Here is an 18,931-nt window from a genome sequence, read left to right on the forward strand (position 1 = left end):
GCAAGGTGAGGAGCAGTTTATGTGTGCAAGAGCTTGCAAAATGGAGTGTGTGGAGATTTGGCCAAAGGCTGTGTGGTGGCTGAAGTGTGTGTTACCATCAGATTATAAAAAGCACGTTCCTCCCTTCTTGCACCTCTCAAATGAAGCACAGCTGAGGCTCTACGCAAACAGGTCCGGGAGCTCCTCTTTCAGGAGAGTCCAAATTAACATGGATGATTCACAACCAAAAGCCAGGCAGAGTGGTTAAGAAAAGCTAAATTTATATTAAATTATCATCAACCCCTAAAATACTGAACACAGTGGTTAAATAACTCCAGAAAGTCCAATGTCTCCAGTGAGTAACGTTAAAACCATTACACAGGAACACAGGGAAATCACTGACGCTAGCTCGGGACACAGAGGAGAGAGGTTTGCTTTTTCCATTGTAACTCAGTGCTCAAGAGATCATCCTCCAGTGGCCTTTCCACATTCTTAACATCCTAAGTGCAACGAGGGTCTTCTCTTCCCCAGGATGGGCCACCACGATGCACCCTGTTTGGCAGCATCTCACCGGGGCCGTCTCCAGGAAAAAGAAACTCATTTCTGCCCACCTCAGTGCTAGAGGAGAGGCTGTGGGACGTTGTGTTGCTCCTTTTCACCACGACCATTTGAGGAGGAGAGCAGTTGTGAAGGGTTGTTAGGCTGGAGCGTGCAGGGTCCCTCCTAAGGAGCTGCAGAGACTGGTCTCAGGATGGAGATCACAAGCACTGTGAGTTGTTGCAAAGACATGACTGGGTTTTCCTTTCCCTTCTGTACTTGGGATTCAGACTGATTATTTTGACAGGCTGACTGAACCTCAAGTGACAGCTCTGAGAGGATGGTTCCCTTTACCTCGTCCCACCTTTGGATTTCGGTGCACACTCACATAAGCTCTTGGGGAAAACAAAACCCCAAAATTACTGAAAACCCAAAGAAACTCGACTCTCAGAAGTCAGAGCTTTCCTCCCCCATCCACCCACCCCCTCCCAGCTCTGACACCTCTGCCCCTACACGTGGTTTCTGTTCAAAGCAGTTGTTTAGCCTATGCTTGAGCCCTCTGGTGTTATCCCTGCATGAGGCAGCTTAGACACGCAAGGCCCACGTCAGTGATACTCACTTCCTCAGTTCCCAGCCCAGTCCACGCCTCAATCCAAAAGTGCCTCTGGCCCAACAAAAAAAGCTTCCCAGGCAGGAGTCAAACAAATAAATAATTAAATACAAATCTACCCTTTTTTAAAAAGAACAAAAGAAGAAGAAGCAGCCAAGCCATCCCTCTGGGAGCAGGGCAGAGTCCCACGTGAACACCGGGAAACTTCCCAGCCTCACAGCTCCAGTTTGTTTTTCACAGGAACATAAACCAGTCAGCCTGATGGTGCACTTAAAGAGTTTTCAAGCCACCTAGCCAAGCCAGAGCTGCCACCTTCCCCTTTCTGCAAAGAACCATAGAATGGTTGGGGTTGGAAGGGAGCTTTAGAGATCATCCAGTCCAACCCCCCTGCAGAAGCAGGTCCCACCTAGATCAGGTTGCACAGGAACGTGTCCAAGTGGGTCTTGAAGACCTCCAAGGAAGGAGCCTCCACACCCTCCCCGGGCAGCCTGTGTCAGGGCTACCTCCTGTTCCAAAGCTACCTCTGCTGTAAGAACTACAGCCAACCTGCTGGCAACTGTCATGTTTTTCAGGTGTGGCCAGACTGTTAGTGTATGAGCACTGGTACAGCTTGATTTTGTTATTGTTGTTGTTGGTGGTTTGGTTTTTGTTACCAGATGGAAAAAACTCTCACACAGGAGATGCACCATCCCCACAACCTCTAAGCCATACCCCCAGTGTATGCTTTGCTCTCTTTACACCATGGCTGGGAATGTACTTCACCTTTTTCTTGGAGATAAAGAGGTCACAGAGTTTGCCATGAGAAATTCCTTCACTGGAACATTTTGCTTCCAAGTATCTGGCTTAGGGATATTTTACCCTGGTACCGTGTGACTTGAGGGGTTCCCATAAATATCAGTTTTTAAAGAAGCATCAAGAGGTGTTTTCTCTGTATTTTTTTTCCCCTCTGAACAAACAAAAGTCAACAGAATTTGAAAAGGTGGCCACAGTCCTTGGGAGCATGAGAGGCCCAGCTCCAGGTGCTGCTGAGGTGTAAAGGCAAGGGTAGGATTACATCCCCCTGAGGGTAAAGGCCTTGGAGGCCAGAGAACAACTGAAGCTCGTGCAGCTGATGGGAAAGGACTTTGCAAGGAGAGCTGTTTAGTGGTAACAGAAGAGCTTAAAGTGCAATTCTATCTGATATACAACTACTTAAAATGTCCCTCACAGCTCTCTGATTATTGTCTCCTATTCTAGGTCAAATGGGCTCAGTCTAGTAACAAAGCAGTTCCTGACTGTCAGCACTGAGCGTTCCCCTGGGAAAGAACCAACCTAGGAAATATCCCTTTTCCCTCATTATGGTAATCAAAGGTCCTAAAGGCCAAGAGAATTGGGACCTTCCAGAACTGGGACTGGAGGGGACTTAGCAAATTTCCTTTTTTTACATATCATTTATGCAAGGACAAGGTAGAATTTAGGCCTTGCTGAGATCCATTTCCTCCCATTAGCTCTGTAGAGCTAAGAACAATACCAATCCTTTCCTCAGGTTCAGCACTCTTGACTCCAGTACCCACGGGGAGCACTTCTGAAAGGGCCAACTGCTGACTCGTGTTTTTCCAGAGTAGAAACATGTTTTAACAGGAAAGGGAGAACAAGAGCAGTGTCTACTGCCAGCAACAGACACAGTGCTCCACTCTGAGCATTCCTTAAGGTTTTTACCAGCAGATGGGAAGGTAATCAGTGATACTGTCATCAGACAAGTCATGGCAACCGTGGTGTACCCTCTTTATGCCTTTAAAAGGTGACCTGATGCTGTGTCAGTGTCCCCTTGAGCCCCGAAGTATATCCCACTGATTCCAAGACCTCTCTCAAGTCAGAGACCTCTCAACACAAAGCCTCAAAGAGTGCTGCTAGGGCTGGAATGACACAGGGAACTTCTGTGACCAGGAGCTAGCAATGAGGCAGCTCTGCTCTCTTCATGGGCATTGACTGTGAGCTGGATGGCACGGGGCTTGCAGGTTGCCAGAGAACACAGAACCTGAGCCAGATTCAGGCCAGAGGAGTCACGACAAAAGTTAACGTGGCAGCTTCCAGGAAAAGGGAACATATAAATAAACCACAGACAGTGAAAACGAGCCAAAAGGGTCTCTGGGTTCCAACCCACCCATCCTCCCTCTCCAACCACAACAGCACAGCTGCCCAAGCTCCTTGCTGAAAGGCAGTCACAGTCTCTGGGCCCCTTGCATGAGGGGCTGGTCTCCGTGCCCCTCCTTGCCTAGCAGGCAGTGTACTGTCCTTGTGCAGAGCAGAGGCCAGGGAGGGTAGAAGCATTCCCAAAGTCACGTGTACTTTAGACCTCGCTCTCCGTGGAGGGCTTGCGCTGGTGCTTCCAGCCTGTGTCTGGGAGCGAGCCACGCCGCTCAGGAGTGGCTGCTGCTGTGTTAACGCTGCTGCATTCTGACTGTTCTTCCTGTAGCAGCTGCTCAGTTTCAGTGTCATCCAGTGAACCAGAACTAGCCTGGATGGAGACCGTGTCTGTCTTCATGCAGACGTGGTCCCGCAGGATTCCTCGGGAGCTCCGGATCTGCTTCAGGTCATCCCACTCGGAATCGTCACTGGACAAAAGGCATATTCCCTCCACAATCTTGATCTTCTCCTTGGTGTAGCTGTGGTCAGGACCAGTCTAGGGAGCAGACGAGTGAGTTAGAAAAAAACACCTCAACCCAACACATCTATGGAAAAATACAGCAAAGAGCAAAGCAGAGCTGGAGTGTAGGCAGAGAAGCAGACAAACGGCTGGACCTCCAGGTAAACTGCCACTGCCTTTGACTGTCACAATGGCAGAACCCCTTCTAAGTCTCCCTGCAGTTCTTCACCACCCCAAGATGAATCCTCCCTGCAAGATCTTTCATTCCAAGCTCCAGGAGCCTTCAAATCACGTAAAGGAGAATGAGGATGAGCTGGCCTTACTAATTGAACTATATATATTCCTTGACAGCAGGGAGTAAGAACAACATTGAGCCTAAAAAGGAAAAGACCAAAACCAAAATGGGAAGCAGGAACAGCCAGAAGACTGTTGGTAAAAGTAGGCAGGGGATTGATTCCAAGTCTGCAATGTCTTTGTATCTGAGTAACTCTAGATTTGCCTCTCAGGAAAGCACAGCTGGAATACCACTGTGGAGTCTGAATCTCTCAGTGATACAGGGAGAGGAGATTACAGGGAAACAAGGGATATGATCAGAAGCTAAAGGGACCACACTGAGATTTAAGTAGTGAAATCTGTCTGACTTGGCTCACTGACAAATAAGCAGCATTAAGAACATCTCATCTGTCCCTGAGAAGAAAGTGGAGGGGGCAGGGAAATAAACACTTGGGTATGTCTATGAGCAGCAGAATGAAAAGTGGAAAGGATTTAGATTCCCAGATAAATAAACCTGTCTTCAGTAGATAAGGCTAAAATGGCAGGAAAGTTTGGGAAGTCTATTGAAAAACAAACCCAGGGAAAACTCTCCTCTGTTACGTGGAGCAATTCCTCTGCTGGAGGAACTGAGTGATCTAACAGATTCCTCTGTAATTCCTCTGTGCTACTCCCACAGAAATGATCTTTTAAAAAATACATACTGAGTACAAGAAGCCAAAGCCCAGACCAAAGGATCTGCCACAGAAAATTATCTACACTTTCTTGACAGACAGCAGGGCTGGTTTAAGGACACAAAAGCAGGGGAAAAAACAAGAAAGAGCAATTAGTATGGGACAGTGCTTGAGCCACACAACAGAGCTTGAGTGAGGGAGGCAGGTTCAAACACACAGAGTAGTGATACCTGACATGAGGATGTGGATGGAAATCAGAAGAGGGAAGATGAGAAGCTATCTGAGTGATAAGAAAGCTTCTGAGGAGAAAACAGAGGAGAAACTTAGTGCTGCAAGAGATTATATTAAACCCTCTCCATCCTGTGGCACACAGACTGGACCTCTGCAAGGCCTTTTAAGTCTCCACTGCATAAGGGCTCCAGTTCTCTCCCTACCCCTCCCCTTCCAGGCAGTGCAATAGCCAGGAGCCACGTTCTTGTTACCAAATCCCTCCTGGCTGCCTGGTTCCCCTGGTGATTGTTCAAAGCAACCTTGGTGCAGCAGTCAGTAGCCACAATCGTGTCCAAGGAAGACAATTCCATTTGGCTCCTGTTACTTTGAGGGCCAGCACCCAATGTAAATGAAAGACACTGTGCAGTGAGGAAGAAGCAGAGAGCTAAAGACAGGTCTGACTGACTACAGCTCATTGGGAAAGAAGTGCTACTGGCTGATTTCCATTAGAGTCTGAGCAATTCCCTGCAGCTCTCCTAGAAGTAAATGCTGATCAGTTGCAACATTCTCACATGCTAAGGCCTGTAACACTCAACAGCAGCTTGAGCTGGCTTCCCATGTCCTTAGTAGCAGCTCTTACCTCTTTTTTATAGCACAACTGGTTGTACATAGTTGGTTTGGGAGCAGCTTCAATCTTCACCTCCTGGGTAGATGTCCGGTATGAGGGATTACTGTAGGTCAGGGTCCCCAAGCCAGGGTCTGTGAACTTGGATTTATTATGCCTACAAGGAGAGAGCTGTCAGAAAAGACACAGGGCTCTACTGTTCCCTAGTGCTCAGTTTTGTGGAAAGCTCCATCAGTCTTCATTGTCCATCAAAAAGAGAAATCTGGCATCACCCGGCTCTTCACCTACCAGTGCTGATGTAGGTGGGACCTGCTTCAGCAGGGGGGTTGGACTGGATGATCTCTAAAGGTCCCTTCCAACCCCTACCATTCTATGACTCTGTGATTCACTAGCCACCAGTACAGCAAGGCACTGCCATGTAACCAGAAAAGCTATCCTGGCAGTAATTGGTGAAGCCATCTGGCAGAAAGCACGAGAGTTCACACATGTACTGAGAGATGATGTCTCACACCCCTGTCCATAACTTGTGAGCTTTCTGCAGGAAATTCAGGCTTCAAATGACAGAGTTCCATGCCCAACACTGCAAGGGCACAGGATGCAAACCTTGCAAAGAAAATCATCAAACATTGCCTCCAATGGAGAACAAAGGGATTAAATGACAACAAAGAAAGATGAAGCGCTTTCAGGAGCTTTCTTCCCCTACAACCCCAGATCTTACTGCTGGCCAGGATAAGAGGGAAAAAGATCACTCACCTATATATAATTAAAGCAGCAATAAGCAGCAAAATAAACAAGATGCTGAGAAGGCCTCCAATGATGTAGCTGACATGCAGTCCTTCTCCTGAAAGTGAAGAGCAAGGGGAGTTTATGCATTGTCCTTAACTCCCCCTGGGCAACACTGACCTCGGTGTAACCCCTAACACAGAGGCTTTACACCCTACAGACCTGAGTAAACCAAACCATCAGCACAGCAGGTTTTAGCAGAGGGGTTTGTTTGGCTTCATATGAAACCAAAGGTAGGATAACCCTTCCTCCCACCCAGGCCTCAGCGAACCAAGCAGCATCAAGATCTTTATAATGGGATTGGGTATGGATGGGTGTCGTGGTTTCAGCTGAAACTTCCCATCCCACCTCACACCTCCCATAGGATGAGTGGAAAGGAGGAGGGAAGAAGTAAAATCAAGACTTGGCAATTCAGGTAAGAACAGTAGTAACAGTAAGAATGAAATAGAATAATAGTTATTAAGAAAAATAACCCAAACAAAGACCAGGTGATGTGGAACACAATTGCTCAGCACCTGCCCACCTGTGCCCAAGCCGTGATGGGCTCCTCTCAGCCAACTCCCCCCAGCTGATACACTGGGAATGACATTCTGTGGTAGGGAATAGCCCTTTGGCTAGTTCAGGTCAGCTGTCCTGGCCATGCTTCCTCCCAGCTGCTTGTGCACACACTGACCTCCCCTCCCCTCTCCCCTCAGAGTCCACTGGTGGTGAGCAGAGGGAAAAGCAGAAAGGGCCTTGTTGTTGTGCCAGCACTATAACCAAAACATCCCTCTGATATCAACATTCTCTTCAGTGCAAACACAAAACATAGTCCCATAGCAGCTACTAAGAGGAAAATTAACTCTGCCCCAGCCAAAACCTGGCCAACGAGTTAAGAGCCCCTTGCTCACTGGCTCCTCCTGCAGTGGGAAACAATTACCCTACCCAACCATCCTCAACTAAACACAAGGGGATGGTGAAAAAGGGTGCTGCTAGGAAGAGCCCAAAGGATGAGGGATGGGAAGAAAGAAAACAGAACTAGTCTTCAGACCAAAGTGTTATTTGGAGAAGTCCCCATATGGGCTAACAAATGTGTATGACTGATGTTCACCCTTAGACACCCTTGGCTCTGCTCAGAAGGCCTTTTGAGTCATTCATGCCTGAGTTTCAGACATTTAAGTTTCAAACATGATGGATGTCCTTGGCACACCTGGAGGAACAACTGTGGTGGAGAGGGTTAAAAGGAACTCACCCATGGTTGCCAACACTGCCTCGTTGGCATGGGTACACAAGCCTCGAAGAGCATCTTTGTCAGAGCAGCTGAGTGGAGAGAAGGACAGTTAGTTACTGAAAGTACTGTCAACACTATCAAAGGTATTAAGGGATAGGATGGGACAGGCTAACACTGATACCCCTTCCATTTCAACAAGAGCTTTCCTTTCTCTTCTGCAGCACCCTTCTGTATCCCAAGGAGAGAGGATATATATATATATCTGTGTGTGTCTCAATTATAGGCCTGCAATATTTGCATCTGTATATATATATTTGTATGTATCTGCACCACCCCACATTCACCTCTCAGGTACATAGGTGCATACATATATTTAGCTCCCAGAACATCAGCATCAGTGTTGGAGCAAAGAATCACAACATCCCCAAGGCAGCACAAAGACCTTTCTGTCCAGTACAGCATGCTCAACAAAGTGGAAGCTTTGCCTTGTAAACAACCCAGCCATATACTTTATTGCCAGGCAGTAAGGACAGCAGGCTGTAGTGAATTAGAAGAGAAAAGTCTCTTAACTACCTGCATTGTAACTTCAATGTCAGAGCTGCAAAGGTGTTTTCTGCCCAAAACAGGCTCTCTCTTTGTGGCACCACTTTCTCAGATGTCTGGGTCAGGTATAAGATGTCTCAGTGAACTGAAGTAACAGACTCCCCTGTTCTCCTCTCAGAAATCAGTTCTCAAAATTAGGAGTTCAAAAATCAATCAAATGAATGACACAGTCTCAGGAGAATTTTAACACCAGACACACATTTCAATAGAAGAGACAGGAAGATCTCTGCACCTCCTTCTTGCCAGTTCAATAGTGCTCTGCACTCTTTGTCAAGGGGTTTTCCACATCATGAATGTAAAGTCTGGTGCTAGGAAAGGTACATTTGGAGACTGACAACCAGCTTGCCTGTTGCACCTTACACAAGCTGTGACTTTCACATCTCCAATTGCAAAAGAACAAGAGCACTTACTTTCCTTCCACTGCTTCCAGAGATGTGAGAGGTTTGGTTGTTGAGGTATCTGCTCTGCCAGGTGGTGTCTGACTTCTCCCCCTCATGCTGGTGGGTTCAGGACCAGGGGGCACCACACCAGGAACTAGAACAACAGAGAAAAATTATCAGGACCCCAACTCTGAGGAATGGATGAATAAATCTGGTAAGCTAGATGTCATGGGTTTGTGTGGAGCTGTTTCTGGTAAGGGGGAAGGGGCTGTCATTGTGGCTCCTGGAAGAAGTTGCTCAAAACTTTCCCTGGCTCTGAGTCAGACCCATCTCTGGGGCTGAGCCAGCTAGGTGCCTCTGGCATCATTTTATAAGCAGCAGCAGCTGGAGTGGAGGGTGTTCTTTCTTTCTGGGAGGTACTGAAAGGAGTTGAAAGAGAGAGAAGCAACCAGGGGGATGCCATAGCCAGTGAGGGAAGAGAGGAGGAGGTGTGCTGGGGCAAAGAGCCCCTTGCATCCCGTGGTGAGATTGTCTCCTGTGGAGAGGAGTGGTGAAGCAGAGGTTTGTTGGCAGTTCACAGAGGACCCCACACCAGGGTGACTGTGCCCAGAGGGGCTGTGAATTTGTGGGAGGGTGATGTTGCAGCAGAAGGTGCCCAGAATGCTGCTGCCACAGGGGAGTCCCACACTGGAGGAGATTAAAGCAGAAGCTGCAGCCCTTGGGAAGGACTCACAGCAGAGAGGTTTGTCAGGGACTGTATCCCATGGGAAGGACCCTGTGTTGGAGCAGGGGAAGAATGTGAGGAGTCCTCCTCCTCTAAGAAGCAGCAAAGGCCATCTGTGAGGGACTGACCACATCCCCCATTCCCTGTCCCTCTGTGCTGCTGAGAGGGGACGAGGCAGAGGTATCAGGAGCAGGGAGCTGAGCCCAGGAAGAAAGGAGGGATGGGGGAAGGAGATGCCTGTTTCACTGTCCTCTAGCTTAGGAATTTTCTCATCCTCTCAAGTTATTCTTGGAGATAGTCAAGTCAGGCTGGTCTGTAATGGCCTTCACCCCTAGGAAACAGCATGACCTTCAGCTTGCATCTTTTCACTGGGGAGAGTGCCCTGCTACAATCCCAAGGAGGATGGGGGTGTGGGAGGGTGAGCAAGAGGCTGTGTGGTGCTTCACTGCTGCCTGGGCCTGAACCACAACACTAGAGAGTCTGAAATGGCCTATATGAGCAGCCTTCTCATGTCAAACCCAGCCTGGTAGGAGAAAGGAAAGAGAGGGCTCTATTGCTCACAGCTGCCTTACTTCCAGTATACAACACTGCCTAACTGGAGAGCTTCAGATGCTCTGGTTGCCACTGTATCAGTAGTGACAGTGGCTGACTTATGGAAGCTACCACCCAGGTGACATGCAGTAAACTCACTGGTAGAGCAAGGCCGCCCGTCTGGTTCGTCCGGACACGCACAGACAAAGTCAGAAGCCCTGGCAAAGCAGAGGTGAGTGCAGCCTCCATTGTTCACTCCACAAGCATTAGTACCTGGAAGGAACAAGCAATTTTCTAAGTAAGTTGGAGCACAGAACCACCACCTTTTTTCCTGCTCAGAGATACCTCCTGGAAATGCAGTAAGTTGCTGTGCTCTGGCACACACCCTTCATCTGACTGCTAAGTGGTGACAGTAGCCAGACACTGACAGGATCAGGGACAGTCTCAAAAGGCAGGCACTGGAAAGCATTAGGCAAGAGCCCAGTCAAAACAGCTGCACAGGTTAAAACCCAAAAAGCTCACGTTTTCTGTTTCAGCACAATGTCAGGTAACAACACAGAAAGTGCCATTTGCTCATCAAAGCTGTGACACAACACCATTAAGCTGTAACTGACTGGAATGTCACAGGCACAGTTTGAGTACAAGAAAGGATGCCAACCTCACATGGCATCTACAGCAGCACAGTGGCTCCAGAGCTCTTTTTGTCTAGAGTTAGCCTTTTTCTTGAATCAGTTTACCTGTCTGCCTCTGAGGAGAAACCACAATGATATCCATCAGTCCCTCAACGTTGGCTAGGACTGTCTCTTTGTTCCGCCCAGAGTACTTGTCCACTCTCTGGATAGATTTGGTTTGCCAGTCAGTCCAGTATATCCACCTATCCTGCTGCTCAGGGAGAAAAGTCACAGCCATTAGCATGTTTAGACACAGCATACCCATAAAATACACATCCCAGTGGCAGAAGGCCCTTAACAAAAGCCTTTTTGACCCCTTCACCTCTTATAAAGAAGATTACTGTCCACATCCCAGAGGAGTTACAGAGAAATTACAAGAATTACTCATTGCAGTTAGAGAGACATGGTGGGACAGTTCCCATGACTGCAGAACAGCCATCAACAGCTATGTGATTTAGGAAAGACAGGCCAATGAGGTGAGGAGGTGGAATTGGTCTCTATGTGAGAGAACAATTAGAGTGCATTGAGCTCTGCCTTGGGGGAACGAGGGGTGGGTTGAATGCTTGTGGGTGAGATTTAAGGTGCAGGGTAGTGTGGGTGATACTGTTGTGGGAGTTTACTACAGGCCAGCTGATCAGGAAGAAGCAGCAGATGAAGCCTTCTATATATCACTGAGAGCTCCCTCACAATCATAATCCCTGGTCCTCATGGGGTACTTCAGCCTCCCTGAGATTTGCTGGCAAAGCCACTCAGCCAAGTGCACACAGTCCAGGAGGTTCCTACAGAATGCTGATGACAACTTCCTGACACAAGGGCTGAAGTGCAGAGTCCTGCACCTGGGAAGGAGCAACCCCCTGCAGCAGGACAGGCTGGGGGTGACCTGCTGGAGAGCAGCTCCAGGAGAGGGACCTGGGAGTGCTGGGTGATAACAAACCATGAGCCAGCAACGTGCCCTCGTGGGCAAGAAGCCAATGGCAGCCTGGGGGCATCAAGGAGAGTGTGGGCAGCAGGTGGAGGGAGGTTCTGGTCCCCCTCTCCTCTGCCCTGCTGAGGCCTCATCTGGAGTCCTGTGTCCAGTTCTGGGCTCCCCAGCTCAAGACAGTCAGGGAACTGCTGGAAAAAGCCCAGCACAGGGCTACCAAGATGATGAGGGGAATGGAGCATCTCTCCTATGAGGAAAGGCTGCAGGACCTGGGGCTGATCAGCCTGGAGAAGAGGAGACTGAGGGGGGACCTCATTAACACTTACAAATATTTAAAGGATGGGTGTCAAGAGAATAGGGTGACACTTTTTTCCCGTAATGTCCAGTGAGAGGACTGAGGGTAATGGACATAAACTGGAACACAAAATGTTCCACTTAGGGAAAAGCTTGTTTGGTGCTGAGGTGAGGGAGCCCTGGCCCAGGCTGCCTAGGGAGGGTGTGGAGGCTCCTTCTCTGGAGGTTCCCAAACCCACCTGGACACGTTCCTGTGTGACCTGATGGAGGGGAACCTGCTTTAGCCTGGCTGAGCTCTAGAGCTCCCTTCCAACCCCCACCACTCTGTGACTCTGTGAAGCTTCCTTTGTTAGCTTCACAGAAGAGTTCAGCACTATACCCTCAGCTATCATTGTTTCCCCACACTGTAACACTTCCCTGTCTCCAAGCCTCACTATCCAAACACATCAACCCACCAGGGGAAACAATAGCAGCAGGACAATCTTCTTACCTGAGTCAGAGCAAAGGGATGTGACACGTGGCTGACCAGCACTTGCCTTAGTTTCCCATTGAGATCACAACTCTCTATGCGATCAAGATGTGCATCCACCCAGTAAATCCTGGAGGAACAGGGCAAGAGCTGAGCTTCCATCTTTACTTTCTAGTCATTCACTAGCCAAGATGGAACAGACTGAAAAAACCACGCCAAACCCACGACACTACTCCAAGAAACTAAGGTAAGAAGGCTAAAAAGGATCCATTACATCTCTTAATGCTATGCAAGTGTAAGAAACTCTTTCACTGACCTCCTGGTGTCATAATCCAAAGTCAATCCATTGGGCCATCCCAGGTCGGTGTTAATGAGGATTTTACGCTCGGAGCCATCCAAGTTTGCCCGTTCAATTTTAGCAATGTGACCCCAGTCTGTCCAGAAGAGGTACCTGAAGAGGTGGAAGGCAAGTTTAAGAAGAAAAGAACATTTCATTTAGTCTAATGAAAGTTTTAGTTATCAATTAAACTGCCAGATTCTTCAAGTTCAAGACAAGACCATGTTGTCTGTAGCTTGCTTTTCCCTGCTGTTTGCCCCAACTTTGAGTTCACTGTCTGCCTGGTTATATCTCTCACTCAGAGTCAGCCTGCAGATTCTAGTAGACACTGGCACCTGCAGATTCACATGGCACACAACCTCCTCTTCCAACCTGCTTCTGCCCCACCGATACCCAGTACCTACCCCTTCTTGGGAAAGACAGCAATGGCTCGGGGCTCATCCAGGCTGTTATTGATCAGTACTTTCCTAGAGCTTCCATCCAGCCTAGCCACTTCTATGGTATTACGTCCTGTGTCTGTCCAGTAGAGGTTCCTGGCAACCCAGTCCACTGCCAGGCCATCAGTAGTCTTCAGACCCTGACCAATAACAGTTTCCATGTTGCTGCCGTTCAGATCAGACCGCCTGGATGGAAACCAATGACAAACAGCAGTGAGGAATAGGTACCTCCCAGAAAGCCTTCCAGCCTTCCATGTGTGATCCCCATCAACCACAGGGTCACTTCACACTGCTGTCTCCCCAGTGCCTTCTTCCCCATTGTCTCCATCAGGTTAAATACACCTACAGCACTTGGTTCAATGCACATGATGCCATGTATCAACCAGCACAAAGAGCTGGGTTATCTGGGCACTGGCCAAGCAGACGACTGGCACTCACCTGATGACATCCAGAAATACATCTGTGTAGTAAATCTTGCCATCCACACTGTCATAGTCTAGAGAAATGACATTGTTCAGCTCAGGGACAGGTATGTGCACATCTGTGTGGTCACTGGTGTCCAGCGAGATGCGACGGATGGAAGCACGGCTAGAGAAGAGTAAGTAGGTCTCTGGAGAAGAGTCACATGTCTGCTCATCTCTCTTCAGCTGGATGCCAGTAGGGCAGGCACAGGAGAAGCCAGTGGGGTGAGGCAAGCAAAGATGGGAGCAGCCACCATTACGAACTCCACATTTATTGAAGCCTTTAGAAATAGGGAAAGCATAGTTTAAGGATCGGTGTGGTCCCATAGATCAAAGCTTTTCTAAAGGGTACATGTGGGCCCAACTTGCTAGCAGATGAGCTCATCCTTACCATCCCAGCCTTACTGGGCATCTACAGCCCTTCACACAGAGACTGCCTCCCTCCCCTCCAAGACTCATGGTGGGTATGGGCATGGTTGGGCAAGAACAAGAAGGCACAGAAGAAGGGAGAGCATTAGGAGCAAAACCTTGACCTGCATTTCTTGCTAATCATAGTTTTCCCATGGAAAAAAAAAGACCATCCAAATGCTGAAAGATTCACACAACTGCAGTTTAGCTTGAGTAGCAAAACTCAAATGGTGAGGCCGACAGCAAGATCCGACCCCGTGGGGAAGCAGCGTGACAATGCACCAGAGGCCAGGCTGACAAAGAAGCTTCTGTCTCAACTTAGCTACACACAGTGGCAAGTAAACAAAGGCATCAGAGAAGCCTGCTGAAAGTGCCTGACATATTAGGGTCATATCATTTTTTAATTGAAAAGAAAAACCCCAAATCAAACCAGCACACATTTACTAGAAGGGGATAAGCCCAGAAAAGAGATGCAGGGAGCAGGAAGGAGACAACAGGGATAAGATGTTTACACTGTTGGTTAGCTTTAAGTTATATTGTGAAGTTACACTGTGAAAAGTGATGTTCTGCTGTTAGTAGCCACAGGAGAAGCAGCACAGAGGGTTAGTAGCCACAGGAGAAGCAGCACAGAGGTTTTGTGTAGAAGTATGTATCGGGGGAACTCCACCAAAACAAAGGCACAGCACAAAGCAACAACTCCCACCGAAGAGCAAAGAGGCAAGATAAGGCTGTATGGGATCCCCAAAGAGTAATGTAAGGAATCTGAACAGCTAGAGAGCATGATATATTAAGAGCAACTAAAGAAGCAGATTATTTGTAGAGCAAAGTGGCAGACAGGGAAGATGAAGCCTTTAATGGTTGAGAAAAATGTGTCTAGACTTTGAAATATGGTTTCAGCAAGGAGCTTAACAGGAATTAGTGCTTTCTGGAGTTAAAGGAAAAGTGTCCAATGCCAGTAAACTCTGCTGAGGCCTAACAGTGCAGGACTCATTCAGTCCTCCTAAGAAAAGGGCTCTGCTGTGTTACAAAATGAGGTTGTCATTGCAATTCAGTTAAGGGAATGGGATGAAGGGAGTGTAGGATGAGGAGGGTCAAAAGGCATGGAGTTAGAAACAGACACCAGACCCGTGGAGCTGAGTAAGCAAGGATAAGTGCAAAAATAGTTCAAAGAGCAGGAGGAAGAAAAGAAAAGATGGTTTTTTAGAAGCTACTCTGCTACTCATGCCTTACACCAAGGACTCTCCTTCACTGACAGCTCTGAAAGACTCCCCAGTGACCACAGACAGACACCCGCTGATTTGGGAGCAGCCTAACAACTCACCCAGGGGCCGTGCCCTATCGATGGCTTGAATGTCCATGAGGCCAGGCAGGTTGGCCCTCACCAAGATGACATTGGCACCAGTGTCCTTGTCAGCCCTGTGAATGCTGCGTGTCTGCCAGTCAGTCCAGTAGATGTACGAGTCCAGCAGAGTGAGGCCGTAGGGATGCTGCACCGGAGACAGCAGCGTGCGGCGGTTGGCACCGTTGAGATCCGCGGCCTCGATCCGCTGCGGGAGGAAGCAAAACATCAGCCTCATACCCCAAACAGGGATCCTCTTGCTAGCAATTGCTGTGTCAAGTGAGAAACAAAGCCTAAGCAAGTGATGGGATTCTGGGGCTCTTGAGCTTGGAGGAGACTGAGGGGTGAGCTCATTAATGTTTACAGATACACAAAGGGTAGGTGTCAGGAGGATGGAGCCAGGCTGTGCTCAGTGATGGCCAATGACAGGACAAGTGGCAATGGGTACAAGCTGGAACAGAAGAGGTTCCAAAGAAACACAAGGGAAAACTTCCCTGTTGAGGTGAGGGAGCACTGGAAGGGGCTGCCCAGATGGACTGTGGAGTCTCCTTCTCTGGAGACATTCAAACCCCCCTGGATGAGTCCTGTGTGATCTGCTCTAGGTGGTGCTGCTCTGGCAGGGGGGTTGCACTGGTTGAACTTTCGAGGTCCTTTCCAGCCCTTAAGATTCTGTGATTCTGAGATTCTGTGATGTTATTCAAGCTCCCCCTCCCCATGACCCATACTCTCAGAGAAGCTTGTGCTCCTGCTGCTCCTGATAGCTTGCTCGAGAGCTTTGGAACAGCCTCTAGCCTATCAAAGACCTAAAGGCAAGCAGTGCTGAAGAACAGAATCAGACCTCAGTGTGAGCATCAGCCCAGAGCAGCTGGGATCCTGCTTTATCCACTGCCAGTCCATTAGGCCAGCCCAGATTGTTGCTGATCAACACTGCACGTCCAGAGCCGTCCATCCCAGAGCGTTCCAGTTTGGCATTCTCCCCCCAGTCTGTCCAGTACATATACCTGGGGAAAAGCCAGCAAGTATTATGGAAATGGAGGTCAGAAGTCCTGTTCTAACTCACAGATAGCCTCCTGCCAACACTAACCCCATCTCATGGTACAAAGCTATTGCCCGGGGGCTGTCCAGGTTCTGCCAGACCAAGACTTTCCTCATGGAGCCATCGAGGTTGCCCACTTCAATCCGGTTTGTTCCTGTATCAGTCCAATATATCTTCCTGCCAATAGCATCCACAGCCAGCCCATCTGTAGTCAACAGACCTAAGAAAACACAAAGGGGTATTGGTCACTGCTCATCCTCCCAGCTTAGTCAGGAACTTCTGGTGTTCTCCTTGGGCACTTCAGTCTTTGCTTGCCTTTCCACTGAAAATGTAACCATTATTCTGCCAAAGTATCAGAGAATCTCTCTTTTCACACTGTGTGGAGGCAAGAGGCTCCCAAGCCAAAGTCTCTCTTACCTGTAGTGATGATGTCCTCAAACTGTGAGCCATCAAGGGCAGCCCGGCTGATTTTCCGCAGTGTGCTGTCTGACCAGTAAATCTTTCCTGAGGGGAAGAAGGAAGAGAAGTTTTTAAAAAGCCCACAGCAAAACCAACCCAAAGCCCAACAACCAAACAGAAAAACCCAGAAAAAACAGATCCAGGTCTCTGACTACCAGCCACATCGTTCAAAACAGATCTGACTGCACAGGAACAACAGCAGCACAAGACTGTTAGGCTGGAGTGATAAAACAGCACAAACAGTTTTGGCACAATCCTCCTCAAAATATGCAGAAGCACTGTCACTCTGACCCTTACAAAAGGCCAGAGAATTCTGTACTTTAGCAGTACAGAGTTCCACATCTGATTTCTCACAATGTTCCAGAGAAGAGCAATCAGATCATCATACTGTACAACAGTGGGTTTAAATCCAGCACAGCATCAGATGTTTAGCACACACATATATAGAGTCTCAGCTCTACTGCTGTGAAAGGCTTCAGCAGGAAGAGAGTTTTCTAAAGCCCAAAATGCCCAGGAACCTCATTCAATATAGCAGGCAGCTTTTTCCACATAGTCAAGGTTCTGTTTTCCTCTAAGGACATTCCTTTCCTGATTGGAGATGAATAGTTGCAGAGCATACTAGAAGAATAACTACTCAAATTCACAGCCTGCAGTGAGATCTGCACCTGAATCTCTACTCAAACATGAGGTCACTTGTTGCCTTTCAGACAGTCAGATACAATAAGAAGCTCAGACCTTCACGAGGGTCCACTCCAATGGCAATGGTGTTCTTCATGGTGACATTGACTGAGACAACAACATCTGCAAAGTAGGGAATATCCAGAGAGACCATCCGGATGTCTGTCCTTCTGGCAAAGATCAGAAAGCTGGTCATTCCTGTAGAGAGTTGAAAATGGACAGGTATCAGCAAGGAACAAGTTCAGTCAACTGTGGGCATTGTTTACTGAACATTCTGGAGGTGATATTCACTGCAGTGGAAAAGTCTCAGGCAGATCTCAGTTTATGGGGAGTCAGGGTACAAAAGCTTTACTGCACATTACTGAATGCTTCTTTACATCCAAGGTGCAAAAGAGTGCACTCATCTAAGAGTTACCTCTGCTAACACGTGTGGGAAATTGGAATTAGGAGTATTTGCTTTTTCTTCTAAAGAGAAAAAGCAGATGTACCATGGCCTGAAGCCAGGTGCCTTCCACAATCCTCAAAAAGAAGGTCCATGGCAGGAGCGTGTTCAGCCATATTAAAGAATACAGCCCCTTGCAGTGAAAAACCAATCCACCTCAAAATTAGGGCAAAAGTATGGCTGAAAAATGTGACATCAGGTTCAGCTGCCCAACATGATTTCAAGAAAAAATTCTTCTGCATCAATCCAGTTACCAGTAAGTCTCTTCACAGTAAGTCCCACTCAAGTACAAACATCAAAGGGTATTTTCAAGGGGTCAAGCAGATGAACATGTAAAAGTGAATTCTGTTCTCCAGTAAGGCAGGAGTAAACTGTAGCTGTGATATAAAACTGCAATGAGGATCCTACAGAGAGCTCTCACCAGGGGAGCAGGTCTTGCCATCAGACTGCAGGTTGATCCCAGTAGGGCAGGTACAGCTGTAGCCTTTTGGAAGAGGTGCCAAAAGGCACAGGTGACTGCAGCCTCCGTTGCCAACTTCACATGCTGTACGTACTACAGGAGAAAGGATGGGAAATCCATGAGCCAGTAGCACAGGCACAAAAAGGGATGCACAGCTACAGGATGCTCTTAAATACTAAGCAGAGAGTTGTTCTCATGCTCTCTCCTTAAGGCATTGAGGACTGAGGGACAGCTTAGCTCCTTGCAGGAGAGCTGTGCCATGCTCTCAGCTCAGCGTGGCTTGGGGTGAGCTCTGTACCTGGCGGCCTGTGCCGGTGGAAAACGTGAATGTCCATAAGATTCTCCAGGTTGTCCTGCAGTGTTTCCCGAGCCTGCCCAGTCCTCCTGTCTGCACTCTGGATGCTTTTGGCCTGCCAGTCTGTCCAGTAGATTCTCTCGCCATAAAGAGTAAGTCCAAAGGGATGAGGCAGATTGCTCCCAATCAGCACCTGGTCAGATTACCCCCAGCGCCCCCAAAAACATTACTAAGAAGTCACTAAGGGGAACAAGCTTCCCTTGCCCCCCTCCAAGATCATAATGTATAGTCACAGCAAAAGGAGAGTGATGAGGGCACGTTAGCCCTCAGAAGGAGGTTCCCTCACATACAGTTTGAAAGGGAGCTCTTCTCTCCCAGTGAAAGCAGCTCACCACGGAGATTTCACTTTCAACTGGAAAGAGAGGCAGGGGCCAGCAGCACTCTGGGACTTACACTTCAGG

General features: G+C 48.3%; 1 protein-coding gene across 2 annotated transcripts in view; it reads right to left on the reverse strand.

Annotated features, from left to right (window-relative positions):
• Positions 1-240: 240 nt before the first annotated feature.
• The window catches only part of LRP4 (LDL receptor related protein 4), a 91,047-nt gene continuing 72,356 nt past the window's right edge, over positions 241-18,931 (reverse strand). For both annotated transcript variants that reach the window (XM_061997770.1, XM_061997769.1), the window contains exons 21-38: positions 18,474-18,663; positions 18,137-18,268; positions 17,331-17,471; positions 16,554-16,640; positions 16,185-16,356; positions 15,939-16,101; positions 15,083-15,308; positions 13,331-13,634; positions 12,860-13,078; positions 12,435-12,569; positions 12,140-12,248; positions 10,500-10,644; positions 9,922-10,035; positions 8,538-8,661; positions 7,546-7,613; positions 6,285-6,372; positions 5,547-5,688; positions 241-3,788 (exon numbers count right to left, since the gene is read on the reverse strand). In XM_061997770.1, coding sequence (XP_061853754.1) covers positions 3,456-3,788; positions 5,547-5,688; positions 6,285-6,372; positions 7,546-7,613; positions 8,538-8,661; positions 9,922-10,035; positions 10,500-10,644; positions 12,140-12,248; positions 12,435-12,569; positions 12,860-13,078; positions 13,331-13,634; positions 15,083-15,308; positions 15,939-16,101; positions 16,185-16,356; positions 16,554-16,640; positions 17,331-17,471; positions 18,137-18,268; positions 18,474-18,663 — 2,892 coding nt within the window. In that variant the 3' untranslated portion in view covers positions 241-3,455. The remainder of the gene's footprint in view (positions 3,789-5,546; positions 5,689-6,284; positions 6,373-7,545; positions 7,614-8,537; positions 8,662-9,921; positions 10,036-10,499; positions 10,645-12,139; positions 12,249-12,434; positions 12,570-12,859; positions 13,079-13,330; positions 13,635-15,082; positions 15,309-15,938; positions 16,102-16,184; positions 16,357-16,553; positions 16,641-17,330; positions 17,472-18,136; positions 18,269-18,473; positions 18,664-18,931) is intronic.

This window comes from Colius striatus, chromosome 6 (assembly GCF_028858725.1).
Source record: "Colius striatus isolate bColStr4 chromosome 6, bColStr4.1.hap1, whole genome shotgun sequence".
Classification (NCBI taxonomy): domain Eukaryota; kingdom Metazoa; phylum Chordata; class Aves; order Coliiformes; family Coliidae; genus Colius; species Colius striatus.